The sequence below is a fragment of the Symsagittifera roscoffensis genome, chromosome 3, assembly GCF_963678635.1.
Source record: "Symsagittifera roscoffensis chromosome 3, txSymRosc1.1, whole genome shotgun sequence".
Lineage (NCBI taxonomy): Eukaryota > Metazoa > Xenacoelomorpha > Acoela > Convolutidae > Symsagittifera > Symsagittifera roscoffensis.
The window spans coordinates 26388279-26406933 of record NC_087064.1 but is presented as its reverse complement, the minus strand read 5'-3'; the positions used below and the strand labels follow the sequence as shown (position 1 = coordinate 26406933).

Here is an 18655-nt window from a genome sequence, read left to right as displayed (position 1 = left end):
AAAGAAGGGAAGTAAATATGGCACTCTTTTTCTTAACAATTTTGACTCCTCGAGGAAGGAAAACTCAAACATTGTTTTATATTCATTTTTTAGCAGTAATTTGGGATTCCAAAAACAAAACAAAATTTTAATTTCTGCAGTTTTTACTTAATTTTTTGGTCTTTCACAAAAAAAATAAACAAAAAGTTCAAAAAGCGTTGCTTTTTTTCCATATGTTTTTTAGTGTTTTTTGATTTTCATTGCTTGTCGGATTTTTCTTTGCTACCTGAAAAGCAACCGGCCATTCTTGTTTGATCAAGAATCTTTTCAATTTATCTACAACTTTATATACATAGCTCAATATATCAGAAAGGCAATTGGGAAGAAGTTTCGCTCGTTTTTGTTTTGAGTTAACACTACCCGGGTACTTTTCTGAAACGCCAGTTTGTGACTGGACATCTGATTGACAAACTGATGTCTGCTAATTTGTTTTCTCTTTTCAACTCCGCCCATTAAAACCCAATCTGATCCAACTGTTTGGAGCAGAATGACCCGCTGGTGAACAAAATAAACAGCCGCTCAAATGCTTGCCGGTTAAATCTTCTTACTTCCGTCAAACTACTTGACTGAATTCAATAACAATCTATCAAATTTTCTATTAACGTCTTCTAACTTCATATTTCTTGAGGTTATCCTCAATTATAGCAACCAAATTAGTTTTCCGCTTTTTGAGCTGAATAAAATAACAAAACTATAGATCAAAAGCGGGTCAAATTTTCTGACCGGTTTTCTAAACAGCAGTCTTTGATTGAACATTATGTTCATTTGCTACAATGCGTTCCACATAATCGAATAAATTGGGGTCGAAATTAAAGTCATGTTTAAAAAATTCACACATCTTCAAAGATGTGTGATTCATTCCTTTTATCGATGTAACGCTTTGTCCTCGTTCTGTGATTCTACAAAGCCATTGTCATAGTTTATTAATTAGAACGACAGCAAAAAAGCGCAGTATTTTTGTTTTGTTGTGTTACCGCCCAGACAAATTGAAAAGGGAATTAGCGCCAAATTAGTAATGCATCTTGGTTTTACTCCGCTAGAGAAAAGTTGTCATTTAAAAACTTCGTCTGTAAAACTCTCAAAATTCAAAATTTTTACAATGTGCCTCTCCAGAAAATTATCAAATTTTCTTACTCGCTCGCTCAATGAATTTTGAAAAACTTTTGATGTCAAATTTTGGCCACGAAGAAATATAAGGTTAAAAACATATTTGCTCACAAAGATAACAAATTTTATGTAATTTGACCTTTGATTTTATAATTTACGAGGAAAGCAGTTTCAAGGGATGAAGTTGATTAAATGTGAATGAAGTGCGTTGCGGTTCCGATACAAGTATGCTAATTGGTCCTTCATAACTTTGTGATAGCCCGATTTTTTTTTGATAACTCACACCAATCAAATACACACTCTACTGTCAAAAATTTGAAAGTAGTGATTTTATTTATCGATTTCCTGATATTTTGCAGTCTATAATTCTTCTAAATGAAACCCTTGAGAGATTGGGGACTGTTCTATACCATACTTGTAGCGTGATTGGTTTTAAGCATTCGAAGTTAGAAGAAGAAATCCAGTCGGAGCCTCTCTATCTCTACTCGGGGTCCGGAGGAGGAGGCCAGTGCGACGACATTCTCAGCTGCTCGTCTCTGGAGACATGGCCAAACAGCTGTCCCGAGTCACCCCTATTCGCACGAACGACCAACGGAGGTCAGTTTTTTATTCTTCTTCCTCAGATGACAAATGAGAAATTTATTAGAAGAAAAAATCTCAAATAATTATTCAAAAAAAAAATCAAAAAGTTTCAATGCATAATTTGGAAAAAGATCATTTTTGAGCTGTTATTTTGTGAAGAAAGAACTCACTAGGAAAAGATGAATTATCAAGTGGCAACAAGACTTTTGCCTTTTTATCACCAAAAAAAAACCATTTGCTTAGTTAATTTGTCAAATCGGAAAAACAAGAAACGACCGAATATGGATTTCATTGTAATCAAGAGCGGGTCAAGATTTTCTCGAGGGAAAAAATCTAAGCAAATTGCGATAAAGAATCTATTTTGACCAATCTTTCTACGCCGCATGCAAGTTGTTGAAAAAACAGCTCAAAAAGACGTTTTTAGGCGATTTGGAAAGTGTTGCCAAAAAATCTCGTTTTTTTGGTGCGCGCTCCCCAATCACAGTTAGTGAATATTGGTGCCAAAAACGCTTTTTCATTAAATTTAGGGTGTTCTGAAATAGTGCCAAAGTGGAAACTTTTGGTTAGGGCAAGGGGTCAAATTCCTGAAGGGAAGGAGCGTTACCCCAAGCCCCGCTGTCACAGAGTTGGGGCTACAAGCTCTCGTACCGTACACAAGCCATTCCAAAATGCTCCTTGTACGTATTATTGTGTTCCATGAAAAACTTACGCTTATTTTATTTTTAAAAATCAACCTTGAAGCGATAAAATATTTTATTGGCTGCTAGAAAATTGAGATTGCATAAGTTTTAATGTTCAAATCTCAAAGTATAGATTAATGATTTGAATAACAGGTGTTAACAGAGGTTGTGGTGGACCATTGTGTACGTGTAAGCTTGAACGGGTCCGACTGAGTTCGGAAGGACTCGCTCGACAACACGCACTGCTGATGACGGCTACTTCTTCCAGCGAATCGGACCATGCTTCGCCGTCGACGAGGGCATCTAGAAATAGTTTGAGCCAAAGGGCCACTAAGGCGACTTCTGATACCGTCCAAGAAGAGAACGACAGTTTAGAACGGTTAGAAACATATTGACTTTTTACAAATTTTCCATCCGAGAAAACATTAACATTTTTAAATAAAAGTTTTTGTTGGTTTTTGTTCCGTACAAAGTTCTTATGTAAAATCATCGTGATCGCGGTTGGGATTCAAATAATTTTTTTGAAAAGTTGTCTCAGGTAAGAACTTTTCCGTTTTTAGAATTATATTAGACGATGTTGGAAGAAAAATGATTGAAGGCTGACCTCCCTCAATTTTTTTCTTGTGCTCTTTGAACCATCACTCTATCATTTTTTCAATTAATTTGTTCTCCTTTTACTAGAAAAAGTCATAAAAATTTTTGATAAAAACAGTGAAAAGAATTGTATAAAACAAACTAAATAAAGTTTTTTCTTTACTTTTTCACTTTAAATCATTGTAAACGGAAAAATCTGTTGAACATTTTTAATGGTGTTTCAAAATCGATCTCTAGATTTCTCATTTAATTTTCAGACAAGGGAACATTACAGCGCACAATAACATATCTAAATTGAATTCTATATTTGATTTAAAAAGATCCGGCCAAAAAAAATTCTAAACTATTTAAATATCCGCCAGTTTTCCTGTTAATGTGTTGGATAGGGTTATTTTAGCTAGTAAAAAGGGCAAAAATTTGAACTTTATTATTAGCATTATTGGGGACAATAATAGACTAGAAGAGAAGACTGTTGGATCGGTGATCCTAACATTTTTTGCCAAATTTAGAATTCGATTGAGCGTTTTACCTTGAGATGAAGTGCATGCAGTGAGCATGCAGTGTAATGAAAGCTAATGAGTGGTACGTAGCTCGGTATTGACGAATCAATACGACCAGCAGATATTTTAAGCAGTCCAGAAAACAACTCGACTTAGGGCGGGTACACACTCGACCCTAATCGGGTCGTGCGTAGCGGGATTCATTGTTCCGAAGTCCTCGGTGTGGAGGAGGGTTCTGCCCATGGTCAAACCCAACCGAACGCATAACTGACGGCGGGTCTCTAAGCTAAGATGCTTCATAGGACCGTGACTTATTGAAACCGCCCGCTGCTTTTGGCATTCCTCGCAACTGAGGCACACGCTTATGCAGTGCCCGCGCAAAGATTCCGCATGGTATTCTGAGGCGGCAGCTTGCTCTAATTTCGTCCATCCCACCCGGTGTTTAGGATTGTCCCCATGAATTTGAACAAGGGTAGGAAGGGTATTCATCTCATGAAGGACTATTTTTCCTTTCCTGAGTAAGGAGTGTTATCAGTCAAGGTGTATGGGCCGTTACGCTTAAATGCTTTCCGTTGAGGATGGGTTGGGTCGGGAAGGGGCTTACAATCACCCGCTAATAGAGCCCGGTGATAAACGACTATTTTCTTTTAAGTTTCAATTTTCATGGCTTAGAGGAATTGAAATTGATTAAAGCGTACAATTTAACAGTGGATACACGTTATAAGGATAATTTAGTCAACATAGTTGAGTAAATGAAGTAGACAATTGGTCAAGTTGCAAAATCGACCAAAACAAACAAAGGTACTAATTGTGATAGCCTCTCCCAAATGGAAACTACTGGGGCTAGTTTTATGGAACTCATAGGACGGATAGTAGAGATGATTTGACCCGGGCATGCAGAAATCCAGACCCCTTGGACCCCCGGACCCATGTGATAACGGAAGTGCAAATGGCCCTATTAGAACTCGGCAATCAACAGTTGGAATGGAACCGAAATATAGTATGTTTTAGGCCTAGTCGAGGGAAGCTTTAATTTAGGACCCCAGACACCCCGGGCCCCTGCTTCCGGTGCTATAACCTATGCAAATAGTCCCCATTCCGACTTCCGGGAGTCATTTCTCAGATCCCACTGAACTCAGGGAGCTAAAATTTTGAGATATCATAGATAGTGACGAGATACATCATGTAGTATAAAGTGAGCAGTAGGACCAGAAGTTATTAGCACTTTGGAAAAATACCCCTGAAACCAGAAATAGGCAAATTACGCAAAATAATGAGCGAGCGCATATTGATTTAACGGCGGCAATAGGCCCTACAACTCATCCTCGAAAAAAGACCGCTTGTGAGTGAAACTTCTTCGGCAGCTCCTTCCGGTACTAATAGCTTTTTCCCAGGAAAAGTAATAATCGACATCATAAATATATAACTTGGGAAGTTTGAACGGGATATGGATTAAAATTTGTGGGTAGGACCCCGATGGGACTCTAAACCTGAATGTGGAAGATTACCCCGGGTGACTCCGGAGTGACTTTTAAGCAACCTTTGTGTGATTAGGACTAAAGTTGCATAAAAACACTGGGATTAACACCGGAAAGTGGCGTGTTCCCCAACCCAACTCTTCGGAGTTTTAGATGCTGGAAATGAAATAGCGACCCATAGAAAGGATCTTTCCCTACCCCCAGCAGGTCGGAATGTTAATGGGATAACTAAATTAAAACCTTGGGAGATTGGTTAATTGAACATAACTCGATTTGGAGGTGAAATTGGACTTGAAAATTGCACAACTTAGTTACAGATACCTATAAAGAAGTTGGATTTTATGACTAGTGTCGTCAGAGGAAGAATTCAGTTAAGACCTTGCAAAATGGTACCAAAGAAAATTTCAGGACATGTGGGGACGACATAACTCTAGCTATAACTAAACCATAAATAGACAAACATTATGGAGAATAACAAATAGCCTACCCTTAGGCAGAACAATCGTGCTGTGAGAACGAACGGTTGGTTCTCAATAGTTAGAGAACAATGTGAGCTACTATAAAGAATAATTGGTTGTCAGTCAAAAAGAAAACAATTATTACAAATTTAGTGGATAGTCGGTTCTCAGTTAGTTAGAGAACAAATAGCGAAACTAGAGTTTAGTTGGTTCTCCATGTTCAGAGAATCAGGAATCGTGAAGTTAAAGAGATCAGCCGAAAATCCTCAAAGGAATAGTGATCCTTAGTGACACTATTAGTTTTAGCATGGAATTACGGCGTGTAAATCGTTATTTAAGATTCTCTAGAGAAGAGAGAATTGTTAGCTAAGCCAGTTTGGATTTGAAATGCACTTAGGCAATTGTGTTGATTGATCGAGACCCTTTCCTTTTGATTAGAGTAGTAATTTAAATTCGGAGCGCCTAGAGCCTTCTGTATTTGGACCAATATTTATCTGAATTAAATTACTACATCTGCGATCGGTGAGAGTGGGCGAGACAGCCGGAAGAGCAGCATAAAAAGGGGACAAGTAACAGGGTACGGTACAAAACTGTTGCCGCCAACTTAACCCTTTCGGGATTGTCGATAGTACTGAATCTCAATTGCGCGGCTGAGTTCATTGCCAAAGGGACCACTTTGCGATGCCGTTAAGTTAGAGTGTGTAAACGGACCTAGAGAAGCAATCCCCGAAATCTACATTTCCGCCAATTTTGCTAGCTTCAAAATGATTAATTGTTTTTGCCAATTTGGCTGACTTATAAAGATGTTAACTTATAATAGAACTCCTGACAGATCAATAAAAATTGAAAAATTTGTGTATGTATTATCATGTTTTTCCTTTAATTCATCCCCCATGCGTTATTTACAGTATAAATTTATATATTTTGCATCTCATAAAAAATTAAAACTGTTAATTTGCTAATGCGTTTATAACACGGATTATATTGCGCCTCAAATAATGCAAAATGGTCAAATCTTTTTTTGCCCATAATTTCTAAGAATATTTGTTCCTTTATCTACCTCAAGAAAGTCAGCAATTTCTTTGGATTTTATCTTAGTTATCTGACCTGACTTTTTTTGTTGATACTGAGTTTCAGAATGCTTGCAGTCAAATGCGTGCGCCCTGCGTAATCTTGTTTCATAGAAAACTGGAAAAAACGGCCAATAAATAAACAGTTTTTGAACTTAAAGAAAAACTTTCAATGACAAATTTTTTACTGAATAGATTGAGACTTTTCTAGGATGATCTGAACAGAACATCAACCAGGGCCATATCACGCAGGACGGAAACTTCCACATTTGGGAGATTCGAACTTCCCACCACCCAATAGTCCGCCAAAAAACACTTTTTGGTCAAAATCTTCCAAAAAATGCTTGAAAGCGTCATTTTTGGCCTTTTGATTCAAAATCTGGAAGTTTGATTTTTTTAAATTCGATAAAATTGAGTTTTCGAGCGCTCCCAAAATCGTAGTATTAAAGCCCATTTTGACAAAAAAAATGCACCGCAAGCAAAGATTGAACAAAGAGATCAAAATGGCTGTTTTTCGGCCTTTTTTTGAAAATTGAAACAAAATGCGTTTTTTTTACTCGCGTTCCCCTTCGAAAAATATACGACACTATTTTAACAAAAAAATACGCCGCAAGCAAAGCTTGAACAAAAAGGTCTGAACGCTGTTTTTGGGCTTTATTTGAAAAGTTTGACAAAAAAAATTGCGCTCCACTTAGAAAAATGTAAGTTATTATTTTGACGAAAAAAATTGCGCCGCAGGCTAAGCTTGAATAAAGTCAAAAATGTTTTTGGGCACTTTTTAAAAAGTTTGAACAAAAATTTGCGTTTTTTGGCTCGCCGTATTCTTCAAATGCTGTTTTTGGGCACTTTTTGGAAAGTTTGGCAAAAAGTGCTCCCCTTCGAAAATTGTATATAATGGCGCCTTCAGAAAATTTTTGTTTGGTCGAAAATGGTTGGTTGACCGAAAATGCAAGTCATAAAATAATACCAAAGGGACACCCTTTGGTTGGTGAAGAGGTGTAATTCTAATTCCCTTAGGGGGGGGGGGGTTCCGCCTCTTTTAAATCCGCCCCTGTAATATCAACAATTCTTATCAATTGCCTCGCTGCTAGCGCTCAAAACAGCTGCTAGCTCCAAATATTGTCTTCTGCGAAGTCCATAGAGCCGTAAAAATTATTGGAAAGCGGAAAATGTCATTTTAATAACATCAAAAACTGCTTTTTTCATCGCTTGTGTGTTAAACAATGTATATTTTTGTTAATGTGGGTCAACATCAATAACAACTCGATGTGACATTCTTAACAAAATCAAACATCTGATCAAAAATTGATTTTCTTTAAAGTACAAGAATCAAATATCCAGATACTTGTTGTTATATTTTTCAGTGTGGTCACACCGCAGCGTGATTAAAACGACAACAAACTTAATCTAAAATTAGCTGGCTTAATTCATTGCTTCACCTGTTTAATTTTTACTAAGATGCATGTTTGAATTGTCTAAGATGTGTTGTAAGCTTATTCAATGTTCGGTCTCTCACCTTTTGATGGTATTTTACGAATGGAATAAAATTGATTAAAAATCTATAAAAACCTCTCACTCTTTCAATCGACGTTGTTTGATCTCAACTACTTTCGACTATATGTCTGCTTAAACCAAAATTAGACGTTTCTTTTCGTCTCAATTTGGAGTTATTTTTTCAAAAACACCTCTCAAGTTTTTGTTCGAATTTCACAGTGTGTTGATTATTTCCGAAACAGCAGTAAAATTGTAGTAGTTTTGTTAGCCATTTTACTCACTCTTTTACCGAGTGAAAATTTCAGCTTCAATGATAAGTTACTATTGGTAACATTATGACTTTTTGAAAATTCAAATCATAGTTTCTTACTGTTTATAGTTTGGTTTTTACGTTGGGTGAGGCAGTGTTTTGTGAGGTTGTTTACAGTTAGAAAACCATGTCACTTTCTCCTGATTTCTGACAGTCTTTCAATTAAAACATTGGTTTACAATATGAAATTGCCCAATTTGCGCCAGAAGTTTTAGAGTTTTGGCCTTAATCTAAAGTCAACACGCAGAGGTCTGGTTTTTGTTGTTCTCTTTTGCGCTATGTTACTTAAAAACAACTTCCCCCAAATAGCCCCAAGAGTTTAGACTTTATTTGTGGTCCAACTATGATCTAAAAACTATAACTGCTCCACGCCGACTTTTAAATTATACCCATAGTTGGTTATTATAGTTATAATACTTATTCATACTCACCTCTTCTGGTGACCCATAATCAGGCCCCGGATAAAAGTTGAAATAAAAACGGCTTTTAGTTAACTAAATAGTTGAGGAAAAAGCATCAAAATAGTTACAAAAAAGTTAATTAAAATTCATTGTTTCACAGTGATTTGTTACTATAACAAAACAAAATCATCTTTAAAGAAGTCTCAGTCAATGAATGTCGTGTATCAGACAAAACATCCGCGTATTTTGAAAAAGATCTCTCGACGTCGCAGCTAAAGAAACAAAAGCAAACACAGCGGCAACTAGCGGAAAGCGCGGGAACACATTTCTGAGAAAACGAATTTCCTCTGCGACCTTTTAGCAAACTTATTCAGATTGCTACAAGCGATGCAGAAACCTATTTCTTAGAAATAGTTAAAATAAAAGTACAAACCAACAAAAAGTTACTTCCATCTTTTTTTGTTAAAAAAGTTAGTTAACTACGAATAATAGTTATTTAACTAATATCCGGGGCCTGCCCATAATTGCTCTTCAGATCTGGTTCAATTTGGCTCCAAATTATCCCGGCTTTCAATCTTGGCTTCCAGGTGAAATTTTTGACCCCAAATTGCTGGTTCAATAACTACAAAGCACCGGATACTTTTTGGTTAGTTTGAACTGCTGAGATCTAAAGCCAATTGCCCGCAATTTCCTGAATGAAAACAGTTATGAATGATATGAATATTATGAATCATAAATTTCATAATTATTCTCATAATTTTTTATTTAACGCGTGAACTACTTCGCGTGAAGCAAAAAAACTTTTTTATTTAGCGCGTGAAGCAAAAAAACTTGTTTCTTAAAAGTTTTTTATTTGGCTTTTGTTTTTTTTGGCACATCCCAATTGTTAGTCGTGATTTAGAATAGCATTTTAAACAGAATTTCAGAGCTATCATATTCAGACCAACAGTTCTGTGGAAGGTCTTAAAACCTATTATATATTAAGTTTATAACTGTAAGATTTTTTATAGTCAAATCTCATTAAACCTGATTACATTCTCAAGTATGATCAACTTATTTAGTCGCGGAGCCTGCTTTCATTAATCACTTCTGAATACCAAAAACAAATTGTCTTTGCGTAATAACTTCTGTTCTTTTGTCCACCTATATGGTATCAACAGACGGTAACAAACATCAAATAGAATATTCCACTTATCCGAGACAATTGGGTCTACCTCAAACTTGATATGTCGTATAGTACTTAGAAGAAACCCCTAAGTTAGCCCACTTTCACACCCACATCTTAGGGTGGAAGTGGTTATACCATTTTGTGAAGCTGGTGTTTTGGGTTGAAAAAATCGTTCGCAATGGTCTTAACTTCTAAGTTGCTTCTCTTTACTAAGCCACTTTCAAAGTCTCTTCCGATCGGAAAAGATCAAAGGATATTAGCGTAACTATGTCTCCCTGCAGTAGTTTTTCCTCTTCTGTCGTTCCTTAAATTTCTCTCAGTTTCTCAATTTATTCCCCCCTCTCTCCTCTATCTTTCCAGTCGACTGCGTCTGTAATACACATAAACACACTTGAAAGAGAGCTTACAGCCGTCTAGTCGATTCTCAGCAGGTTTAATAACAACAGCCGTCTGTTTATTTCATATTTTTAGATATTGCCTACCTTTGTTCACATGTTTGCACATCCCACAAGTGAACAAACCTCATTTTGTTTCATCTTAGATTCACTTTTTACCAATGCGGCCACATGTTTCCTGCATAATGCTAAAATCTGAAGATTGAGAAGCCAATTCATACCAATACCAGCCATTTATTCGTTTATTAAAGCGGTATTTCAGTGAAAAAAGTGTTATTCGGATACGCTTTGTTTTCGTTCAGAGGTTAGTATCTTCTGCAGTTTTTTCTGAATTGTGTACGCCTGGAAGAGCTTTTATTCCCAAATACTCGAAGAGCGCAAAAAAGCTACTGGATTTTGTTTGTGTTTTCTCAACGACTAGGTATGCTTTACCAAACAGAAAGTAAATTTGTACAAAGGGGATCGAGAATGGTTATACTGGGTGACGCAACAGAAAATTTTCCAAAATATCTTCGTAGGTAAATTAATTGAGAATGTGCAAAATTTACCAAATTGGATGGAAATTAAGCTTTAGAAAAGTTTTTTGGGCAAAACTAAAATAAAAATGGCCTGTGTTTTTATCTAATTCGTTTTTGGGAACTAAGTTTAGTACCTTGATTTATTCTGGAAGTTCTGGAATATTATTGCCTTTTTAAGGCCGAAAAGCAAAATAAAACTAAGCCATGAAGATAACTTTTTTCGGTGGTTCAAAGTTGGTTGGATGTTCCTGGTTTATTTCAGGCATAATTTGTTTTCAAGCTTGCAAGGAAACTCGAATTTAGTGAAGATTCAAATGTAATGCAGTTGCTGAAATGTGATCAAACTTGCTTCAAGCTTGCTAGTCTGTAAATGTTCGCAGTTTCTTCGACAATTTTTTTTTGAGGATCAATTTAGCGAAAAACTTGATGATGCGTTTTTATTATCACCCAGTATAGATTTGTACACTAGTGGACAAAATTAATCTCAATTTCAGGTGGTTAGTATTCAAAATATTTTTTTAAGAATCATTTTGGAAGCCATCAACTTAGAATTGAAACCAAACTTGCACATTGATTGACCTAAAACAAATGATCAGACCTTCATCGATCTACCCTCCCTTAAAGTATCAAAGTTTAGTTTCATGGTCAGGCCACTGTTTTACACTCTTTTGCACGTCTGAAAACTCCAGGAGTCACTGCATTCAGTAAAGTGTTCCCAACTCTGTCAAATTAAAAGACACAGTCAATTTCAAAAAAAAACTATTACTTTAATTTTTGAGCGTTTCTCGCTGAGAATGATTCAAATGGTATCAACAACATTTAATGCTTCGCTTAATTGAGAAGAGGAGTAACTTGGCTGGAAAAGTTCGAACTTAAGCAGATCCATCAGACTTGAAATAAACTAGGAAGACTATGATACAGTTTTTGATATTTGTATGAAGATCGGAATCTTTTTAACTAATTGCCCCCTTGTGTACCTTGTTAACTACTTCCCCGCTAAGCTTGTATTATTTTTGACAACCATTTTTGTGTGAAATATGCATTTTAAAAATGTCAGCAACCAATTGGGTTTTCGTTTTCGCGCGTTTGGATTTGTATTACTCGAAATTAAATAATACATCCCTTAGGAATTTTAATTATAATAAATTATCGAAACTTGTTGTAAAGTATTGAAAATGTTGAATATCCAAATTTCAATATCTGAAAAAAGCAAAATGGTGGGAATTAGCTAACATAATTCAAAGGTTGACCTGATCATTTGCTGCAGATCGATGTAAAAATATAAACAAAAAGATTGTTCTTAAGATTAATGAACGCAGAGAAGACTGTTTTATATCTGTTTTTTTTGCTTTTTTTTTCAGGACAAAGTCATGAAATGCTCTAATAACTACAGATATGCATTCATACATGTAAATTAATTTTCGAATGCACTTAAGTATATACACTTTTTGAGTTCAATTGACATCCATATGCTGAAAGTTACGCAAACTGCACTCTTCAAGTACGAACGTGCAAATGGCGCGACAATTCGTGAACGATTTCTAGTTTCAAAAGTGAAATTTAATTTTTGAATTTCCAGCGGAATAAAAACTTTAACTGTTGATCCATTTGTCTCAAGTTGGAATAATGTTATCAAAAAGCGCCAACATGAATCGTTCTAGAAAGTCAAATAGCTTAAAGGGCATTTCTTTTTTTCTTTGAAATTTGGAAGTTGAGATTTTTCAATAAAGTCAGTGTTTTTTTTCTTTTTACTTGCGTTCATTTCTGTTTTTCAATTTTCTTTTGGCTATGTTTTCTTTTTTAATCTTCTATCTCACACAAAAGAAAATTCAAAAAGACGTTTTTGTATCTACTAGCCCAAGTTGTTCTTTGGATAATTTTACTTGTTGTTCCGACTTTCGAAGAAAGTGACGGATTATTTGAGCTCTGAGGTTTTTTCTCTAGACAAATTTCGACTGTTTAACTAGCAGGTTTTGACAGGATTTCTCAAAGGCAGTCAAAAAGTACTAATGTCTTGAGCTCGAATTTCTAAAATTTCACTAGTGATCATTTTTTGCAAAGCTGGGGTGGTTTAAAAATTGCCAACTTGGCCAAATTGGGTTATCTAATGCGCGATATTTTATTTCGCACTTAATGATGAGTTATTTCAAGACAGCCTCAATCTTTTTGATTTTTTATTTAAGGATCGCTCTATTTCTATTCAAATGATGATTGAGTACTTTCATTATGAGTTAGTTTTTCAATAAATCTCCTAATGGGGTGTATTTTTTCGCCCAGTTCCATTTACGTAAAAACAGTGCGTACGAATCATATGAGCTATTATTTTATAAGCCCAGCAATTAAAATTACTCAATTTAAAGTTTTTTCAATTTAAAAAAATACACGTTTTTCAGTTTTTTTTGCATATGTAGCTGTACTTCAAACTTTCTGTGCTATTTGCTCAGCGATCGCCTAATCTTTTATTTTTAACCACGCCTCGGAATCAACAGGAGCTAGGGAAAACCGCGATTTTTTTGTCAGAGTTCAGTAGGTATCATTGTGAAGCAAAACTCACCTGGTTGTTATTCGGAATCCAAGAAAATACAAAAGATGTTTCAGTTTCTATTAATAATAGCCGAATCTTATCTTTGGTTCATTACCAGGGGAGGAATTAGGGGGGATATGGGTCGGACGTTCCTTCTTTAGGGATTCGACCCCCTTTGGTACACCTTTTTAAGAAATCCATTTTTTGCCGACCGACCCTTAAATTTTTCTAAAGGCGCTTTTGGCACCAATATATACTAACTTTGAGGGAAAACGCGCTCCAAAAAGTGCCCAAAAATTTTGCCTGCGTCTTTGGCAGCGTCTTTTTAGTGCTTTTAGGAGAGCTCGGAAAATCAATTTGGTCGACCTTAAAAAAAAGGTTGTCAAACTTTCGAAAATTTTTTGAAAATCCGCCACCCCCCCTCTCGAGAAAATCCTATACCCGTCCCCAATCATTACTAATTTTCATGAAGTTGACTGAAGTATGAAGTTGAATGAAGTAGAATGAAAGGCTGATTTTTTTTATTAATCGGACTCATGACAATACTGATACATTTTTTTTGTTGGGGGGAGGGGTTGTTCAAGCAAAAATTTTTGTACACCATTAAAAAATTTATTTTTGTTTCAGGCTCAAATTTAAAAATATTGCTCATATATCAGGGCAAACCATGATTGCCCTGACTCCCCCTCTATGGGCATCGAATTTTTTTTGATAATTTATTGGACAAAATCAAACATCAAATGTGAAAATTTGAGTAGTACGAAAAATCTATTGCTTCAATTATATGTGGAACAATTTTGTAGCTTGACAGCAAGCATAAATTATTCCAGGGCATTGCCAAGCATTTTTTAAAACCCTAGAATTTTAGAAACAAACAATGGGAGGTAAAAATAACTTTTTACATTTGAACTCAAGTTCGCTCGCTGACACGTTTTTCAGTTTTTTGCATGTGTAACTGTACTTCAAACTTTCTGTGCTATTTGCTCAGCGATCGCCTAATCATACCTGTTCGCTTTATTTTAATGAATCACTTTTGCAGAAGTACTCCTTTTGTTTAATTATGTATTAAAATTGCATATAGTATTTTATGCATAAAGTAAGGTTTTTAATCATCCTGAAACTCAATATTGTTTTAAACGTTTACCCGTAGAACCATATTGAATTATCGGCGGGTTTGGCTTCGGGCACTTTCCAAATGAACAAAGTAAACAACCAAATTGTGCTTTGAAACAATCGGCGTCTCAAAGGAAAGGTTTTCCGCTATTTCAACTTAGTTCTTACCCAGTGCCACACCAAAACCTTTCAAGTGTTTCCACACACCAACGATCAAACATTCACAACACCTTCATGTACTTCAAAACATAAAGTTTTAATCGTCTTTGTTTCAGTAAATGAACTATTTAACCCCTTGTGGTAAAACCCCATCAATGAAAATGCCGCCGTTTGTTTCAAAAAGGTTCCATCTGGTTTATTTTGAACCATATACAGTAAAACACCAAGCAGACAAGTAGGACACACACAAGAAGACTGCAAAGTATCTGGGCAAAGCACTGAATGACGAGACTGCCCTCAAAACTTGCATTTTTATCAAAAACCCCAATTTACTCGCAAAATCAAGTTGTAAGATATATGAGAATGCTCGTATCACGTGGTATAAAAACCAGCCGAAGTATAAGCCAGCTGTCATATAAATCAGCTGAAAATACGTAACTGCTAAAAAGGCTGCTTGTATATTAGGGCGAAGCCATGATTGTTCCAACTTCATTTTAAGGTCAGTGAACTACAAAGGGATTTATTTAGCGTCTGTCCTAAAACTACTACCAAATGACTTGCCTCAATTCAATTTGGAACGCATTAATTTTCTGCTTACGTGCTATAAGAAGTCAATATATCACGCGTTAATTATCCCATCGGTCAAAATAGCAATTTTTAAGCCCCCATAACTGTACAAAAAATGGTCACAGATGAAATTTTTTTCTACATATGAGCTCCAGGCAGCAGTATCTTTCAGATGATGCTATAAAATTTTTTTCAAAAGCGCTTAGTTAAGAAGTCAAAAACTGACTGAATAAAAAACTATCCCAAGCATATTCCGCTTAACCGTCGAGAGTCGGAACAAAATTTATTTTATAATTCTGTAATGGCTAAGAAAATTACGCGAATTTTGGCTGCTTTTCATGCTCTGCGCATTTTCAGCTGGTACGTTCAATCTCTCGTATCAGCGCATGTGATCAATAATCCTACAGCCCCCTATGTTCACTCGAGGTTTTGAGGGCACTGAGAAAACATTAAAAAAATTCAATATAGAGAAAAATATTGAACATGAAATTTGATTTTTTGGCTACTCACAGGCAACACCAAAACTTAACTGACATATTCTGCGTCTTTCGGGAATTAATTGGACTAACTGGCTGGTCTTAAAGAAGTTCGGAATAAATAACAACGACGCAGTTAAGTTTTTGATCCGTTTTTCATGGAAGCGCGGAATATTTATGCTTTTTGTGGTTTTTAGGTCAATTTTTGGCTTTTCAAATAAACGTTTTTGACGGAACTCTTTTTTGTAACATCTGGAAGATATAGTTGTCTCGAGGTCGGAAGATATAGAAATTTTGCGTGTGATCGTTTTTCGTATAGTTATGGGGTTTCAAATGACTAATTTGGCCAATTTGGGATAATTAGTGCGCGATATATTGCGTTCTTATAACGTAAAAGCATTGAATTATATAAATATCAAAATGATATCAGACTGAGATTTATTAATACAAAACAAGACTGTAAATAAACTAATTTGAGATTTGTATAGCGTGCGGGGTAAAATGCAGAGGAAAAAAGGAATATTTTTGTTCAATTTGTTTAAGTCGAAAATTTTTTCATCAGGTTGTTAACGGCAGACAGAACATTAAGGGCCTCATCCTGATACAAAAAGTCGTCTTGTTTCAATTAAACGGGAACAATTTAGAGAGAAAAACAAAATACCGCTTGGATTTCTGACAAAACTAGAAACCAAAAATTGCACACATTAACTTATGCCACGTGTCAAATTGCATTTTCAAGCCGCGATAAATTATTCAAATTAGAAAAGAGAGAAAAACAACAGCTTTTACAAATTTTCCTCAATTATCTTTTCTTGTAAGTAGAACAATAAATAGTTTTGACGTTCAAAATTTTACCTAGCATGTGAGATTAGATTTTGTTCCGTCCAAAAAATTTTCAAAAAACTAACACCATAATTTTTTCAAAGGGTTTTCGAAAAATTTTAATGAGTTAAAAATGTAGGCCAAAAAAGTATTAATAGCATGTTTAGCGCCATAAGTTTTTCAAAAATTGTTCGTGAAAACTTATTCCGATCGGTAAGCATGCACAGCAGTTTTTTTATTATTGGTGAGCAGTAGTTGTTTAGCTTTTTTTTGCTTTTATTGTGGTGCAGTAAAACAGGTTCCTTAAAGGTTGTAGGGCTGAAAGTTGAAAATTAAAAATGGATATCATAAAATAGTGGACACACTTCGATTGGTAAAAGGTTCAGCTTGCAACCCTACATCCTTTACGGACACTGTTTAACTGCACCACAAAAAAGCTAGAGTTTGCTGCTCACAAATAACAGTGAAAAACTCCTGTGCATGTTTACTCATCAAAATAATTGTTCACTAACGAGTGTTGAAACATTTATGGCGTTAAACGTGCTATTGATAAATTTTTGTCTAACCTTTTCAATTCAATAAAATGTTTTTGAAAACGTTGTGAAAAAATTTATGAATTAAATTTTTGAAAAAAAATTTCGGCGGAACGAATCTTAATCTCACATGTTAAGTAAATTTTTTACCGCCAAATTTTTAAACTATTTTACTAACAAGAAAAGACAATCAACAAAAATTTGTGATATCTGTTGTTTTTTCTCTTATGACGCTCAAAATTGAGTTTTCTGCAAAAAAAAAATTTTTGAGATATCAAAACTTATTTTACAGCAATTACCTGCCTTTTGTGGTTTTGTTTCATGAAGTTTTTTAAAATAAAATACTTAAAACACTTAAGCTTACATTTTTCCAGAAAGTTAAAAACATTAGCTTTTTCAAATGCTCTTAAATATTTGCCTTATCTGACGAAGGTATTGTTATTTCACAAAGGTGTTATTTTTTGACCATTTGGTTTTTCGGTCGATCGAGTTGATTTTCCGAGTTCTCCTGAAACACCATTGAGATTTTAGTTTGCAAAAAAATTTCTGCGCCGTTAGCAAATTTTTTTAAAAAAAGACTTCAAGTAACATCTTTCGGCGGTTCTTAAAAGGTTTTGAACACAGTGGCATTTTTTGGTGCGCGCTCTCTGTTAAAACCTAGTATCTAGTGAAATCAAAGGCTTCTATAAAAAAATGGAATGATCGGTCTGGTAAACTGGATGTTCTACTATATTAGCGAGGAGGATACCCTTTGGTTGATGAAGGCCTCCAACCCTTGTGATAATTACGCTACTACTTGTAATCAAATGAACTTCCAAATTCTGGTTGAACTGTTTGTTTTTAGCGCCTTCTATCCATGCAGATCAAAACATATAATTATTTTTTTTGTGAGAAAACAACTGAAATTAGACTCGGACGGATCTAAGTCTTTGTGAAGGTGGAGAATTTTTATTTTTACTAATTTTTCTGATACATTGAGCAGGCCCGCTGGCAAATTAATTTAAAAATGTTCAAAATTTTTAAATTTTTAAATTGGTAATTTATTTTGAAAATGATGCAGAAACGGATTTTTGGAAACATTTGGCCAAAATCTTGCGTTTTTTGCGCTCACTACCCATGTCAAAAATTTAAAACACATTGTCACCTTGAAGCACCTTTAGGAAAGTAGTCGTAACCGTCAACATAGCCAAATTAATAGAAGTAGTAGATAAACAAGACTCGTTTACCAAGACAAAGCCCTGAATGTTCCGACTGCCCACTGTTGTCAACCAGAAGTTTTTTTGTTTGATAAAGTTTTATGAAAATAATTGAAAAAAAAATCAATTTCATAAAGTTTTACAAATTGATAAAAAAAACAGTTTTTTGCTAACTTCAGTTGAGTTTGAAACGATTTAGTTTGCCACTTACGCTTTAAAAAAATGAAATATATCGCGCGTTGGTGAGTTGATTATCATTTTTTGAACTTTAGTCGTCAAAATAGTGCCAATTTCAAACCATTACAACTTTGCGAAAAATGATCATAGCTGAAATATCTTTTAAATCAACCGTAAACGCCCCAAAGCAATTTAGGGGCCAAAAATAACTTTTTTGTAGATGAACTCTGAGGGCAAAAATAAATGATGTAATTAATATTTAATCCAAAATAGTATTTTGGTTACTTAACAGTT

General features: G+C 35.1%; 1 protein-coding gene across 2 annotated transcripts in view; it reads left to right on the top strand.

Moving 5' to 3' along the window:
- Positions 1–18655, top strand: part of LOC134842901 (uncharacterized) — a 70111-nt gene that overhangs the window by 4099 nt on the left and 47357 nt on the right. For both annotated transcript variants that reach the window (XM_063859418.1, XM_063859417.1), the window contains exons 2-3: positions 1584–1743; positions 2562–2787. In XM_063859418.1, coding sequence (XP_063715488.1) covers positions 1584–1743; positions 2562–2787 — 386 coding nt within the window. The remainder of the gene's footprint in view (positions 1–1583; positions 1744–2561; positions 2788–18655) is intronic.